Raw genomic sequence first — 15,592 nt, forward strand, 5'->3', positions numbered from 1 at the left:
TGCTTCACTAGTGCTTCAGATACTAAGTACTTTTTTTTTTAATGGGTGATAATGGAATGGTAACCCCACCCGCGCTCATGGTATACACCGGCAGGGAACCAGTGAGGGATGATAGATGAGGATGAAGCAGGTCAGTTAGCCCATCGTGACGAATTCAACAAGAATTGTTCACGATGGTTTCCAGGGGGAATCACGTGGAGGTCGACCTGATAGGGCACATTGCTAGCAATGTCGAACTCTATTGCTAACAATCCCTTTCCCCCCGCTGGGATACTAAGTACTTCTGCTTGCATGATTATATTTCGCTTTCAAGAGCATATAGCAATAGACCTACGGAGATATAAAACTCTAGGCTCGGGAAAAGAAATGCATGAGCAATATGGACTTCATAGTATATTTCGTGAAGTCTATGGTCCAGATTGTGTCTATAGTCAGTGATTTAATTTTATGCAATTCAAATTGGCAAACAAGCTGACGGCCCACTGATGGAATGTGGTAACCGTCGCCTATAGACATGAGCAGTACCATGGACATAACAGAGTAATCTGTTTCGCCCATAATACCCCCATTAAACCGAACCTTCAAACCGAAACACAAATGCAGATGGCAGATCAGGTTATCACTCTAAGTTAATATGAAACCTTTAATAACGTTTTCATTTTTGGACCGACTTAAAAAAAGGAGGTTGCAACTCCATTTAAATTCTTTTTTTTATCTCACTCACTAACATTGGGACCATATAAATTTCATCAAAATCGATTCTGTAGATAATTTTTAAATCAAAATAATTGGTTTCGTCACACGCACACATCTTAAATTATTTGTATGACTGTGATTATGGAAAAATCACGGTTTTATAAGTATGTAATACCATAGACGAAGTATACATAAGACCTTCTGTATCTAATCTAATATTGATTTTTTACCAGGTCTATATGGTTGGCACATCGCAGAATCGTTCCCCACACCGTCGCCGGAGTCGCCAGACCACTGGTCTACGCCCTCCCCCCAGACGCCGCTAACCCAATCCCCCCACTCGGACTGGTCCGACCGCGCGGCACTATCGCCAAACGACATTCAACAGACCAACAAAGGGGGCACAGAAGCCATCTATATATAAAATAGTTTGTTATATCGTATGTATGTTTTGTTATGTTCAAATTGACTGTGGACTATGGCTGTACGCCAATAAAATTGTACAGAGATATTAATGGCGATTTGTACAGTTCGCGGCAAATAATTCGAACAAGACCAGACCATAGACAATGAATTGCGATGACGGGTTTGTACGCAAAATTTGTACTCGAGTCACGTGGTATTGATGTGTTCAAGTTTTTTGCCGGTATCTTTAAAATGTAATATTTTAGCGGTAAACGGTTGACATCGGAAAGTTATGTGATTAACTACGCATATCAAGGCGTATAAGTATTATTGGAGAGAGAACTTTTGATTATTACCGATATGGTAGAACGAATAAATAGTACAGTCAGCTCAGCATCCAATAAACCACGACTACAATGACACGATTGTTTAAATATTACGCCAGGTCATCCCATAAATGACAGGCAAGTGAATTTTAATAAATTAATAATTTTAGTATCATCAATAAATGAATATTGATAAATAAATATTTCGGATATCCAACTCTCAAATATATTATACTATATTTGATGCAGACTGTACAAGAGACAATTATGCAATAAAAAATAAACTAGTTAAAACTAGAAAAAATATTATTGTATGCAAGCAAAATGAGATAAAGTATCAAGTCCTCTTTGACTTAAAAAAGATTTTATTATTAGACTGTAAAAAAAAAATAAAGAATTGTAATTAGTGACTATTCCTTTCACGTTATGATAAAAATAAAAAAAAAAAAATAAGAGAACTAAAGTAACGAACTAGGACACGTAGAAATCTCAAGGTGCTAGAGTGCCGTAGTATAGACTGATTTGTACAGCAATGACTCTAGAATTCTAGATTAACATAGTTTAGCGCACTAATGATGCACTAACTTATAATCTCGCCACGTGAAAAGACTTGTCGGTGTATTTTAACTTTTCTAAATAAAAAAAAATCAGAAAGTTTGTTTATGGAACAATCATTTTTTTTTTCATTTATTGTGACTTTGGCGAAAGCCAACAGCCAAAAAGTAAAAATATGGAACAATCAATAGATTTCTTATTTACTTTTTTTTTATTAGAGACAGGATTTTATTCCTCTTTTAAAAATGGTAGAAAAAGAATATTAATTTTGTCTATGATTGTAGAAAAATAGTCTTTCGAACAATACACCGAAACTTTAATAACTATTGACATTTTTATGATACATAAATTGTTGTTGTTGAATGTTTTTTTTTTATTTACTTGTTTATATGACTCAGTGTTTTGAATCCTTAATTTTAATTGAAATGTTTCGCATATGAGATTGTTTTGCGTAATATCCGTGAAGGGAAATTATTTATGTGTGATTCTTTAGCGCCTAATTTTTGTAATGTATACTGTAGAGTATTTAGATTTATTTATTCTGTGTCTAGAGCTGATATAGAAAATGGGTTAAAAAGAAAATTTTATTGTTTTTATTTTTTAAACTTTGAACTAAAGAAATTGAATACCAAGCCATGTTTAAACGCATGTTTATTTAAAAAAAAAGTACACTGTATTTTTTTACAAAACCCATATATAATATCAGTGCTAGACACAGTATTTTTAGAATTAGGATAAGCTATTTGGATCTGAGATTGATGCTATATGAAATGATAGTCAAACTATTTCGTTCCTTCAAATGAATTTTATCATATTGAGTTTTTGTTTTCAAAGGCACCAATCTCGGTTTCAATAATTTAAACAGAAGTTTTCTTCCGAATGTTCGATCCATTCCAATGTTACTTCCAATAAAATTAGACGGTGGCAACTGAAATAGATATTTTTATATCAAAATAAGCAATAAATTTTACATATTAAGTACGTTAGTGAAGTTCTATTTTTAAAATTGTACATAAAAATAAATGAACAGTTCCAACTCTAATATTTTTTTGTGTATTTCCAATAAACACGATGTTTGTACTTGTAAGATCTCATCATTCCATCTATCTATCTATCTATCTATCCTATTTAAGAGCTGCGCTCTTGTCGGTGGAGCTCTTGCCACTCACTACGATTTTCAGCGAGTCTCTTTACCTCTTGATACGACACGATACCAATCTTTTCTAAGATCTGCCTGCTGTATACCTTGGTCTCCCTCTTTCCCTCATTCCTTCTATCTTACCTTCTATTATAATGTTCATAAGTTTGTCATGTCGTATCAAGTGTTCTAACATTTTTTCCCTCCTCATCATTCCATAATCGCTTTAAATTGAAAGTTTTCTATTATTATCTATATAATTATTGGGACCACAATAAATGCTCAATTTGTTTTCGGAACTCCACAACTTGTATGATATTATTTTTAGTGTTAATTCTTATAAGTTTAAAAAACTTCTGACGTTTCGTGTGAAACGATAACATTATTGTAAATAGTATTTTTATCGTTTTTTTTTTATATAATATTTAAATTCGAACGAGAATGATCTTCTTAGTTGTATTAGTTGTAGTTATAATTTTATGTATTTTTTTTTTGTGTCATCGTAAAGTGCCAAGGAGCCATTTTGAAATCCACTGTTTAGTACCCTTTGTCGACAGATTAAAAAAATAGTGATAATAATTGTGTATTGCTAGTGGATAGATTAAGTAGGATACCATAAGCGAAACGCGTGCTTCCTTAAATGCATTATTATCTAAATAAAATGCCTATAAATAAATAAATATAAAGAGGGAGGAACGTTACTATCAGATCAGGTACAAAATAATTTACTGTTTGTTTTCGAACGTCAATTCGAATTTTAAATACATTCCGATTTCATAATCATTCCAACATGAATATTGAAGTGCTTTATAAACAAATGACACGTTTATTTTGTGTAAGGCCAGTTTGTTCTTTTTTTTTTAATATAATGGAACTTATTAAATTCATTCTAAATTTGAAAACATGTTAATTTATTTATAAACGACAATGAATGGTACCTACAAGATTTATTTTAGTTAAAAAGAAATTGTTACATATTAAAAATGTAATTTTTTAACAGTAGTTCTGTTTTTAGTACAATGTGTGATTCAAAATTTAGTAAAAATATATTGATTATGCATGTAAAAAAAGGGCACAAAACAAAATGATCTTCAGTGTATGTGTGCCTTTCAGATAGACTAAGAATAGGGCCGTTTGTAATTTAAACTATTATATTTTAGTGTAGACAACATTAGTTTTAAACGCCTGTAAATACATTTTATCATTATTTTTATGAAATGCATTTCTTTGTAAGAATCTAAAATTTGAGGAGAATAAAGTTTTAAATATTTTCCCGGTAACTGACAATAAAGGAATAAAAATAATTCAGTTGTTTTCTTTTAAACCAACCATACACTAATTAAAGCTGTACAGTTATATTTCTGTGCCTTAATATGGAGTTGAAGAAAGATTGCACCGAACTTTTTTTTTTACACTACCCACGAATTTACAATTAAATAAGACTATAACGGTACTTTGTTTATTACTGTGTTTAGATCGTTTAGACAAAAATTAAGTGGAAAAACAACGGTATTTTATCCAAAACATGGTAATTACCCGTTCAATGCTCCAGTGTTATAAGAAACTGAATTTAATAAAAGAAATAAGGCTGTGAATCTTTATCTGCAATAGAAAAATACAATTAGTGAGTACATTTCAAAATAATAGTATTAGTGATGTATATAAATGCTTTGTAGATACGATGTTGTTTCGAAAACATTTATTAATAACTTTAAAAAAAAAAGAAATAAAAAAAATAGAGATTTGATTTCTTAAAAAACCATCGACAGCACTTAGCTATACACAAATCTTATAATCTTTTGTTTTTTATTTATTACTCACCGAGGTATTTCTGTCATTCGATAGCTTGATTATAGCTTAATAATTTAAGGCATTTCTTGTAGTCCAGGTTTCAGTATTTTGACGTTACTTTTTAACAAAGTTCATTTAAATTTGAAAAAAATTCTAAAAATTTACCTTCTATATCCGACATAAAATAATATCAGAAAAATAAGTATAGTAACATTAGGAGCATTAGTGAAATGATTGGATATACACATGTCTACATCTACACTAATATTATAAAGAGGAAAGATTTGTATTTTTGTGTGTATGTATGTTTGTAGTGAATAAACACAAAAACTATTTTGCCGATTTCAAAAATTCTTTCACCATTAGAAAGCTACATTCACCCTGAGTAACATAAGCTATATTTATTGCTAGAAAAGATTAGGGATCCTTACTAAAACTATAGTAACGTAACTCAAGGTGTAAAAAAAAATGCTATAAAATATTTTTCGTCGCGCTGCGGAAACTATTGGTGATAGAACAAAAGTATGTTCTATAATATTGAAGAAAATATCAATAACTACAAAAAACTTCGCGATACAATATGTCCAACTATTATCGTTATGTCACAATAACCACTTTTTAAAATGTTGTAAAAATGTCCAACCGCGCGAAGCCTCCCGGCTGAAACCGTCTTATGCAGTGTTATCTGATTTTGAATTAATCAAAGAATGTACTAGAGAATTTTGACATATATGAATTTTGTGGATATCTTGAAATATATAGAAAAAATATTTTTAGTTACGGATTGCATATTTTTACACGCCTATGGTATCTAGCAGTAGGCATAGACCTCCCTTATAGACTGCTATAAGCAACGGACCTGTGCCACCTGTATTCACTGTCTACAATGTATTTGAGGTTGTCACTCCATCTAGTGGGGGGGGGGGGGGATCATCCTATACTGCGTTAGTCAGTACAGGGTCGCCACTCAAAACTATTTCTTCTCCGTCGATTATCGGTTCTTCGAGCTATGTAACCAGTCCATTGCCACTTCAGCTTGCTTATCCTTCGGACTATATCGGTCACTATGGTTTCACTATTTTTTTGGGGATACCTTCATTTCAAATTCTGTCATGTAATATCATCGTCATAATCATCAGGTTGAGATCTGTCGTATTTATCGCAATGTATCTATGATAATGTTCGTGTCTATAGGCGACTATTACCATTTTCCACCAAGTGACTTGTCAATTTGGCATTCTAAATCATAACAAAAAATTAAATAGAGTGGTAGTATTTGTCTTTTTTTTAATCTTTGATAACCTGTGGCAAAAGCATTGTCCAAGAACAGCTATAATTTATAAGAATCTAAGTTCGCCAGCAAAAAGTTATAATACAATGAAATCAGTACAGTGAACATACTTAAACTGCGAGGCGAGATCAACACGACATGGTGCGTGGAAGTGGCGGCCATGTTGATCATAACGGTCATCACCGTAGCTGGGAACATCGCAGTGATGATTGCCTTGAGGCGGCTACAACGCTCCCCAGCTCACTACCCGCTGGCTAGCCTGGCCGCAGCGGACCTGCTGGTCGGAGTATTTGTGCTGCCAATCGCTGCTGCTCGGGAGCTTTTCGTTTTTCAATTGAGTTAGTATTTATTTATTAATTTCTAAATGTAAAGCGTAAATTTTCCTACAAAGGTGCGTGAAAATAAATGCTATTGTGATAACAATAATCAGTAGGTGGAGATGAAATGGTAATCCCGCCTGCGCCATCGATATATGCTGGCGGGGCGCCAGTGAGAAATATTAGGTGAGGATGAAAGTACGTCCGTTGACCCATAGGAGGAACACATGGTGGTCGACCTGTTGGGATATATAGTTAGCAATGGGGCTGTTAGACCTCATTACTAACTATCCGTTTCACCCCCTTCCCCTGTTCACAACTGTCGTAATAGCCACAATGAGGGGTTATAATGCTCGACCGCTTTGTGTTCCAAAAAAAAAAAAATTTCAATTGCGGCGAAACCAATTATTTTAATTTAAAAACTAAACTATTGAACCGATTTTGATAAAATTTCTATTGGACAAATCTGTAATTCTTTTAGATTAAAAAAAAATAATTATCATCATTTCTTGCTTTTATCCCAATTATTTCGGGTCGGCGTTGTGTTTTTATTTATAATATATAAGGATTGGGCTTTTGGTTTCACGACCGGTCACTTGCCTGATACAAATCCTCATTTGTTGCTGGTATCCACCACCTACGGTATGGCGAAAGGAGGGCGACGTTACAAGTGAGTGAAAGAAGTTGATATATGTGAAAAATAAGTAAAAGATTGAAAAACAAATGATGAGTTTAAGGGACAAAAACCTTGTTCCCTTATTTTTTCCAAAATTTCAATCAATTGGTCCGGGAAAAACCGTTGAACCGATCGCTCCAGGGATTTAAGGGGTTCTTAAAGGAACAATAGAGAAAGATACAGCCAAGTAACCAAAAAAGGAATGTTAGAGGTGGAAAAAATTTTTTCTTCACTAACTCTTGACTGTGCTTAATTAGAAATTTTATGCAGATAAAGAAACTCGGCGCCCGCTTGCTGTGCGACCAGTAGTTCCAGAGATATTAGCAGTTGAATGGAAAAGGATGCTTTTGCATTCAAAGTTCGATATCTAAGACAAAAAGGTGTAATTGAGCCATCCAAAGCGATTTTTGAAGCTGAATAAACACGCTAAGAGACCTATACAATGAAGTTGCGGATGGGAACAAAAATATACTTGTCAGAAATTGCAGTGGGTCTGGACGTCGGGGTCGCATACTCGTGTACCCTTACTGTAGAACTAGACAGATCACTTGAGGAGAACATTCCTGGCACACAGTAACAGTTATAAATAGTATTGAAATAAAAATTTGATATTATTTATCTCTCAGCTTCTCCCACAGACTGGGTGATATGCTCTTGTTGGAGTACGCTGGACGTGCTTTGCTGTACAGCATCTATACTCTCTCTTTGTACTCTTGGCTGGGAGCGCTGGTGCTGCATCACGGCACCACTCGCCAGAGCGAAGCGTTGCCAGAAGGCCAAACTTCTCGCTGTACTCGTCTGGCCTATTTCTACTGCTGTGGCATTGCCCACTGCATTCATACCTTCCCCGAAGCACTACCACGATGGAGAGATGCCTAAAGCCTGTACAGTGAATACCAATGTTGGGTGAGTACTTGGATTTAAATATATACTCAGGCTGTGTTTGCATGGGAAAGGTATCCAAGATTTTTGCCATTGACAGTTTTGTGGAGAATGTTTCCATTATAATTTGATCATTATTATTTGAGACTTTGTACAAAAGTCGATTGCTTGGATACCTCTGTCCCATTCGGGTTTCAACTGTGAAGCAGTTGTGTTTGCATGGCTGTGTTTCGGTTTGAAGGGTGGGATATGGCGTGAATTTACTGGGTACAGAGAAATAACACCTGAGTCCTCAGAAATGGCAACGCATAGGGGGTATCATGGACGAAACAGTATACTCTGTTATGTCTATGGTACTGCTCATGTCTATAGGCGACGGTTACCACTTTCCATCAGGTGGGCCGTCAGCTTGTTTGCCATTCTAAGTTGTATAAAAAAAATGTTAAAAAAATTCTACTAACGATTAAAATTCGTTTTTTTATTTTATTTGACAGCTACGTATTCTTCAGTATATCCCTCTCGTTCTACATACCAGCCAGCGTGATGGTCGGATTCTACATATGCATTCTTCGCCTTTTATCCTTGCCACTACCAATTCGAGCTCATCGTGGACGGCCGTGCGAACGTGCGGATGTAAGTTCTTTCTAGGCATATCAACTAAAATTCCTGTACTAACTGTTTCTCCTAGCTATTATAAATTTGCATTTTTTTATGCTACTTATAATGGCAAAGAAGCTGACGGCCCACCTGATGGAAAGTGGTAACCGTTGCCTATAGACATGAACAGTACCATAGAGATAACTATTTTGCTTGGATTATAAGATAATTTGCTTGGGCATCTCTGTCCTATTCGTGTTTCTAGCGTGAAGCAGTTGTGTTTGTATGGCTGTGTTTCGGTTTGAAGGGTGGGATACGGTAGTGAATTTATAGGGTACAGAGGAATAACATCTGAGTCCTTAAGAATGGCAACGCTTTGGAAATATCATGGGCGAAACAGTATACTCTGTTATGTCCATGGTACTCGTGTCTTTAGGCGACGGTTACCACTTTCCATCAGGTGGGCCGTCAGCTTGTTTGCCATTCTAAGTTGCATAAAAAAAAAATAAGGAAATAAAACTGTTAAATAACTGATTGAAAAGTAATATTTGTCTCAAAATAATTGTTTATAGCATCCAAAAAGTTGATGAGCTCTTTCTTCCTACAGAGACCACCAACAAATCGCAATGAGGAGACTGAAAACCCTACCTTACCTCAAGGCAATGATAACGAAATTGCTCAGCAGACACAAGCGTGAGTACAAGAAAATATTTATGTTTCTAAATAATTTAATATTTCTGTACAAAAGAAAAATCCGAGTCGTGATAAAATTACTATGAGATCGACATAGAAGTCAAATCTATGCAGGATTGCTAAAAGATATTGCATTTATGCAATAATACAAGTGCATGCATATATAAATTATAAGTATTATTGTAAAATAATAAATAAACAAATATCAATTGAGAATCTACTCCTTTTTTAACCGACTTCAAAAAGAAGGAAGTTTTTAATTCAGTTGATTTTTTTTTTTTTGTTATCTCATAATTACGTCATTAATAAATCGATTTGGAAAATTCTTTTTTAATATCTATAAGATTGGTCCCCATAAAAATTTTACTAAAATCGTTTCGTTAGTTTAGTTTTGAAATTAAATGGTTCTGCCCCAATTTTCTTTGCGGAACAATTTTGTTATTTGAAAATTGAAAAAAAAAATTATATATGCATATAACTTTATATATATATATATATATATATATATATATATATATATATATATATATATATATATATATATATATATATTATAAAATATCAGAAATGAAAAGAAACGGCAAGGAATGTCATATTATAAAAAACTGAGTTTTTTATAATATGCTTTTACGATTTCAGAACCGCATCTCCGAAAGGCTGCCATTTGAATGCACCAGCGGAGGCCTCAGGTGCAATCAAAACCCATTTGCCAAAAGTTGTTGTCTCACTGTAAGTACAGGATTATAGTTATGTATATAAAAATGTTTGCCTGCGACATTTGTACGCGTGGATTTTGGAAGTTGGAAATCTAATTCTTCGTGGAGTATCAAGAATACTGATGTGTATTCTTGATTTTAAGTTCGAATTACATATAAGTACATATATATAAGTACATATCTGTGAAAACCGTTTAATTTTCATTTTTTATCATCAGATTTACAGTCCACTGTTGAACATAAGCCTCCCATAAGGAGGGTTTTGTCGATAGTCGGCACGCTTAGTAGACGAGTTGACTTTTGTGTTGTTAACCGCAGTTAGGCTTTGGCGATGTTTTAAAAGGGGATGGTTGTTGGGTGTTGCCCATTATTGGACCATTAAATTTCTTTAGTCACCTAATTTTCGATTATTTTTATCAATTATTGTATTGCTGTTATTAAGACTTCTCAAATATATATATTTTTAAATATCTTTCATGTACATCCAACGTCTAGGTATATTTTTATTATATGTATTATATTTAAAAACTTATTCGGTTTTTTTTTAATATTAAATACTGTTCATATTACTTATCGCTATTACGTCATGTGGTCCTAGTATAGAATAGGCCAACCTTTCCTTTCCCGTAAGTGTCGTAAGAGGCGACTAAGAGAGGTTAAGGGACGGGCAGCAGCGTCCTTCTTAAAACATCTCCAAAGCCTAGATGCATGTTGCCATTTGCATGTTGCCAATCCGCCTGCCAACCGTGGCTGTTACTAGTAAAACTCCCCCCCTTGGGGAGTTATGGAGGATTAGGGGAGGCTTATGTTCAACAGTGGAAAGTTAAAGGCTGATATAATCATAATGATGTTACTCGCCTGATAATGTAACTTTCTATACGTGAATAAATTCTGGAATACTGTTTTCTCCCCAGTTTATTGTTTACAAACAGAAAATCCAATCCAAATTCTCTTTATAATATTAATTTTGATGGTTTTAGTAAATACTTATATATATATAAAAAAAAAATGTTGAAAATTGGATCCATGTGGCAGTGTTTCTAAAAATATGTATCTATTTCTATTTCAAAGGGTGGAGGGGGGGGGGGGGGGAGAAGGAATTGTTATTAATGATCAGGTCAGGTATTCACAATCAAGTCCTCCTCCATGCGGTTCCCTCTGGTAAGCAGCACGACTGATTTATATTGAATTGGTCACGTTAGGCAACTGACTTGCTACATTCTCTCCTTATCACCCCTACTAGTGCCCGGCAGTGTACTACCGATAGCGCAGACGGGTTTTTTTTTATACAACTTAGAATGGCAAACAAGCTGACGGCCCACCTGATGTAAAGTGGTAACCGTCGCCTAGAGACATGAGCAGTACTATGGACATAACAGAGTATACTGTTTCGCCCATGATACCCCCCATGCGTTGCCATTCCTGAGGACTCAGATGTTGTTCCTCTGTACCCTGTAAATTCACGCCATATCCCACTCTTCAAACCGAAACACAGCTATGCAAACACAACTGTTTCACGGTTAAAACACGAATGGGACAGAGGTACCCAAGCAATCAACTTTTGTACAAAGTCTCCCTCTGGTAAAGTTATAGTTCCGTTATCATTCGTTGAAAAAAAAATATTTCAGAAGCGGTTTGATTCCGAAGCAGCGTCGCGCAACCAGGACTATAATTATGCTTATGTCCTTATTCTTAGCCTGCTGGACACCTTTCTTCATCATGTTGCCAGTTGGTAAGAAATTATATCAATATTATATTTCAATATCCATTTAATTATTTATTTATTTGTTATTGTATTCTATAATATGATTAGTAGATGGCATTTCAACTTCAATTGTGGATCCTGTCCAGCAAGTAGGATTTATTTTATTACTATCTATTACTATTATATCAGAGGGAGACTTAGTACAAAAGTCGATTGCTTGGGTACCTCTGTCCCATTCGTGTTTCAACTGTAAATCAGTTGTGTTTGCATGGCTGTGTTTTGGTTTGAAGTATACTCTGTTAGTCCATGGTACTGCTCATGTTTATAGGCGACGGTTACCACTTTTCATCAGGTGGGCCGTCAGCTTGTTTGCCATTCTGTTGTATAAAAAAAAAATTTAAAGGCTTTGCCTGCATTAGATCAATATATAAAGTATACTATATAATAAGTAAGGATTATAACCTTAAATATATAAACTACTCTTGTACCAAATGTCATTAAAATCCATTGAATAGTTTTTCCATACAACAGTAACAAACCTTCATTCATTCATTCTTAAAAACTTTCGCATTTATATAATATTAATTTAGGATATTAACAGAATTCAAATTTTTTTTTCTTCATGTAGAAAAATTAAAAAAAAAAATCTATTGAAATCTTTTACACTAACTTGATAGATAGATGTGCCATATTATATAGGTATGTCAAAAAATTTTTTTGCAGTTTCTCAATTTACATTTCATGTTTTATTTAATATAGAAGGGGCAAAGACAATTCGATACAGGGTTTTATTTTGAGTTTTATATTTTTTTTGCATTGACAGTATAACGTGCATACATCCTTAGTCTGTCATTACGAATACATAGATAAAAAAATAATAAATAAATAATCTAAATTCTGTAATCTGTAACATTAAATTGTAATTTTTTTTTTATTGTATGTATATATCCGATATGCGTTATCTGCGGAGAAACCCACAAGAAACTCAACAGTTTTTCTTTTTAAATTATTATATACATGATCATTTTACTTTTGCATGGGAACTGTGAATATAATTAGAGTTAAGTTCTATTTATGTATATGTATTATTAAATGGAAAATAAACAAGTATGAGCAGACCAGTCCTTACAAGCAGCACCCGTTCGCGAGTATGACGAATGAGCCAGCCATCATTGCGCTTCACCATATTTTAGGAAACTCAACGACCCGGCCCCTCACGACGCCACATCATGATTTCGCATAAAATATTTTGTTCTAGATTCTCTTTGTGAATGTGTATGGGACGTGACATGGCTTTGGTGCACGTGGCTCGGCTACGCTAACTCGGCGTTCAACCCGCTTGTTTATGCAGCAGCGTCGCCCAGCGTGCGGCGGGCCTTACAGGCTACCCTTACTACATCCAGTTCAGCGCGGACCACCGTCGTACCGCTGTCGCCTAGCGTACGGAGACCCTAATTGTAAGTATTTATTCATGTATGCATGCTATTTACATCATCATTTCTATAGATCTTAAATATATTATTTTTCTGGTTATGTCTTAAATCTAGGCTTTGGAAAGGCTTAAATTGATTTTTGTTATTTTTTCAATAACAAATCTAAAATAAAGTCGTTGTTGTGTCTAGACAAGCTCTTCTCTGTTTAAGTACATATATTTTCTAATTAACGTAACAGATTTTGGTATGGGGTTTACTGTCTTATAGATTTTATTAAAGAAGGTTTGCTTGAGCTCTTTTCAGCCATATTAAGCTATAGCAGGTCGCAGTCAAGAAATAAAACAAAACAATGGTCCTCCAAAATAAATATTTATTTACAACATAACTCACATTATCTTGTGTACACTTCTTTGGCATAGAATCTACCCATTCGTTACTGTCTGTACAAATAGATATAAAATTGCACTCCAAAAATACTGCGTCTAATTCATCGGAAGATAAAACTGATTAAATAAACTATATGCTTATTAAAAATTTACAGTTATCAACAACTTATTTACAACTTACAATAAACTTTGAATCTACAAACGAGTTAACAACCTAATAAATTACTTTGTGCTTAGTGTTACAGATTCTCAAATACCGATTTACAATTTTATTGCTATCGATTTTACGATATCATTTGTGTAATTTGTAGAGCTGCTCACGCGAATTAAGGTATTTTATTTTATATTTTATTAAGTAATTCATCAATCATGACCATATTGTAGATACCGTCTATAATTAGATATTATTTAAAAAAAAAAAGAATATTATCCATGCATTCGATCAAGTAATTTTAAATAGTCGACGTTAAATTATAATAATACTAAAATTGGTTCTTCACAATTATTCAAAATAAAGTACACAAAAGTATTTTAATGTTTTAGTATATAGTATAGTTTTGTCCACAAAATTTTATTATCCAAGTTTAATATTCATTTAAAAAAATATTTCGTTCTCTCGTCAGTGGTTGATATTTTTCTTATTTGTATATGGACATATCGTTGGATATTATGTATTAATAAATTGAAATTCTATTGTATTTAAATTCTTTTTCATCATAACGGAAACTGTAAATCGCCACTGTGTTGCACAATGTGTGAGAAAATTATTTGTCATTTTAAACTGATTTTATTTTAAATTTAAATGTTTTTGATTATTTGTCGTTCTAATTTTTTTTTTTTATAAAATGTAAATAGGTACTTGATAGCGGTGTTTCATTTATTTTATTTAACAACGAACTTTATCTCTAAACAATCAACAATATACATAAGGTGCTTGGTAAAATTCTTAGGAGGTGTTTATTCCTTATTTAATACAAATTTATTCTATCCTATTTAATATATTATTCAAAATGTCTTGAACTATTAATTGATGATTGATTTGCGGTAACCACTGTTACAGTTCTGAAAATTTTAACTCTGTCTCGAATACGTTTATGTTTTCGTGGTCAAGTTCGATTAAGACTCGTGATACATCCACACGCAGATAATAAAATCTGTAATTATCAACAAAATAACTAACGCTTCCTTTCGTTACTAGTATGGCGGTCATTGTCGCAAAATGGCGGCGATCGACAAGATGGCGGCGGCGAGCAGTGTAGGACGGGGGAGCGTGTTCGCGCCGCCGAAGTCACTTGCATCCGGGGCACAAGTCTTGCAAGTACAGCGACCGGACAGACAGTATCCCGGTTCATCTTCCTCTGACACGCACTCCTAAGAAAATAAATTTAGATTTAAATAACTTCATGTATGTATTAGTTAGTAGTATGACTTGATCGATTTATAGTAACTATTTGTGATAAACTAATGTAAGAAAATAAGATTATAAAAGAAGACTTAAGATGATAATAAATTATTATAAAGTATTCGGGAGTATTTAATAATAATAATATATATAATTGTAAAGTGTGTGGGAATTGCGTACGAATTTGGGTGCGTACATGTGTGGGTACGTGCGTGTGAAAATGAGTGAAAGAGAAAGTTATGCACATTATTCAGTCTGCTGTTCTCTCTGTATACCCTATAGGTTTATGAACACTTGCAAGTCTGTGTGAGAATAGAATAGAATAGAATAGAATAGAAATCATTTATTCAAATAAACTTACATTGAAGCACTTTTGAAAAGTCATTACATTTTTTTTAATTTACCGCTCGTTCGGAAAGCTGTCTCATCACAAGAAGAACGATCACGAAACTGGCGTGATGCTCTTTTAAATAATTTTATTATTATTTTACATTTTTAAGTTTAATTGTGTGAATACAAACCACCAATTAGCACTAATTCAATTAAATCTCAAAAAGAAAAAAAAATTGAATACATAACCAAC

At 33.7% G+C, this 15,592-nt stretch overlaps 3 protein-coding genes across 8 annotated transcripts in view; 2 read left to right on the top strand and 1 right to left on the bottom strand.

Moving 5' to 3' along the window:
- Positions 1-4,424, top strand: part of LOC113522777 (neurogenic locus Notch protein) — a 177,339-nt gene extending 172,915 nt beyond the window's left edge. For both annotated transcript variants that reach the window (XM_052901833.1, XM_052901834.1), the window contains exon 33: positions 930-4,424. In XM_052901833.1, coding sequence (XP_052757793.1) covers positions 930-1,120 — 191 coding nt within the window. In that variant the 3' untranslated portion in view covers positions 1,121-4,424. The remainder of the gene's footprint in view (positions 1-929) is intronic.
- A 79-nt stretch (positions 4,425-4,503) lies between these two features.
- On the top strand, positions 4,504-13,261 carry LOC113522893 (octopamine receptor-like). 3 transcript variants are annotated; one of them, XM_031913962.2, is made up of 8 exons: positions 4,504-4,744; positions 6,304-6,540; positions 7,822-8,101; positions 8,572-8,710; positions 9,282-9,367; positions 10,007-10,096; positions 11,712-11,815; positions 13,047-13,261. In XM_031913962.2, coding segments are annotated over exons 1-8 (1,134 nt in total). In that variant the 5' UTR covers positions 4,504-4,743; the 3' UTR covers positions 13,244-13,261. The 3 variants fall into 3 exon arrangements, with proteins under 3 accessions (XP_031769822.2, XP_031769824.2, XP_031769823.2); XM_031913964.2 differs by having other exon boundaries at positions 4,505-4,744; positions 6,299-6,540; XM_031913963.2 differs by having other exon boundaries at positions 4,508-4,744; positions 7,834-8,101.
- Positions 13,262-13,571: 310 nt separating this feature from the next.
- Positions 13,572-15,592, bottom strand: part of LOC113522740 (multiple epidermal growth factor-like domains protein 10) — a 55,784-nt gene continuing 53,763 nt past the window's right edge. For all 3 annotated transcript variants that reach the window (XM_052901828.1, XM_026908536.3, XM_031913965.2), the window contains exon 8: positions 13,572-14,978. In XM_052901828.1, the coding sequence (XP_052757788.1) occupies positions 14,814-14,978 (165 nt within the window). In that variant the 3' untranslated portion in view covers positions 13,572-14,813. The remainder of the gene's footprint in view (positions 14,979-15,592) is intronic.

Source organism: Galleria mellonella, unplaced genomic scaffold (genome assembly GCF_026898425.1).
Source record: "Galleria mellonella isolate WM207_F2 unplaced genomic scaffold, CSIRO_AGI_GalMel_v1 utg803, whole genome shotgun sequence".
NCBI lineage: Eukaryota > Metazoa > Arthropoda > Insecta > Lepidoptera > Pyralidae > Galleria > Galleria mellonella.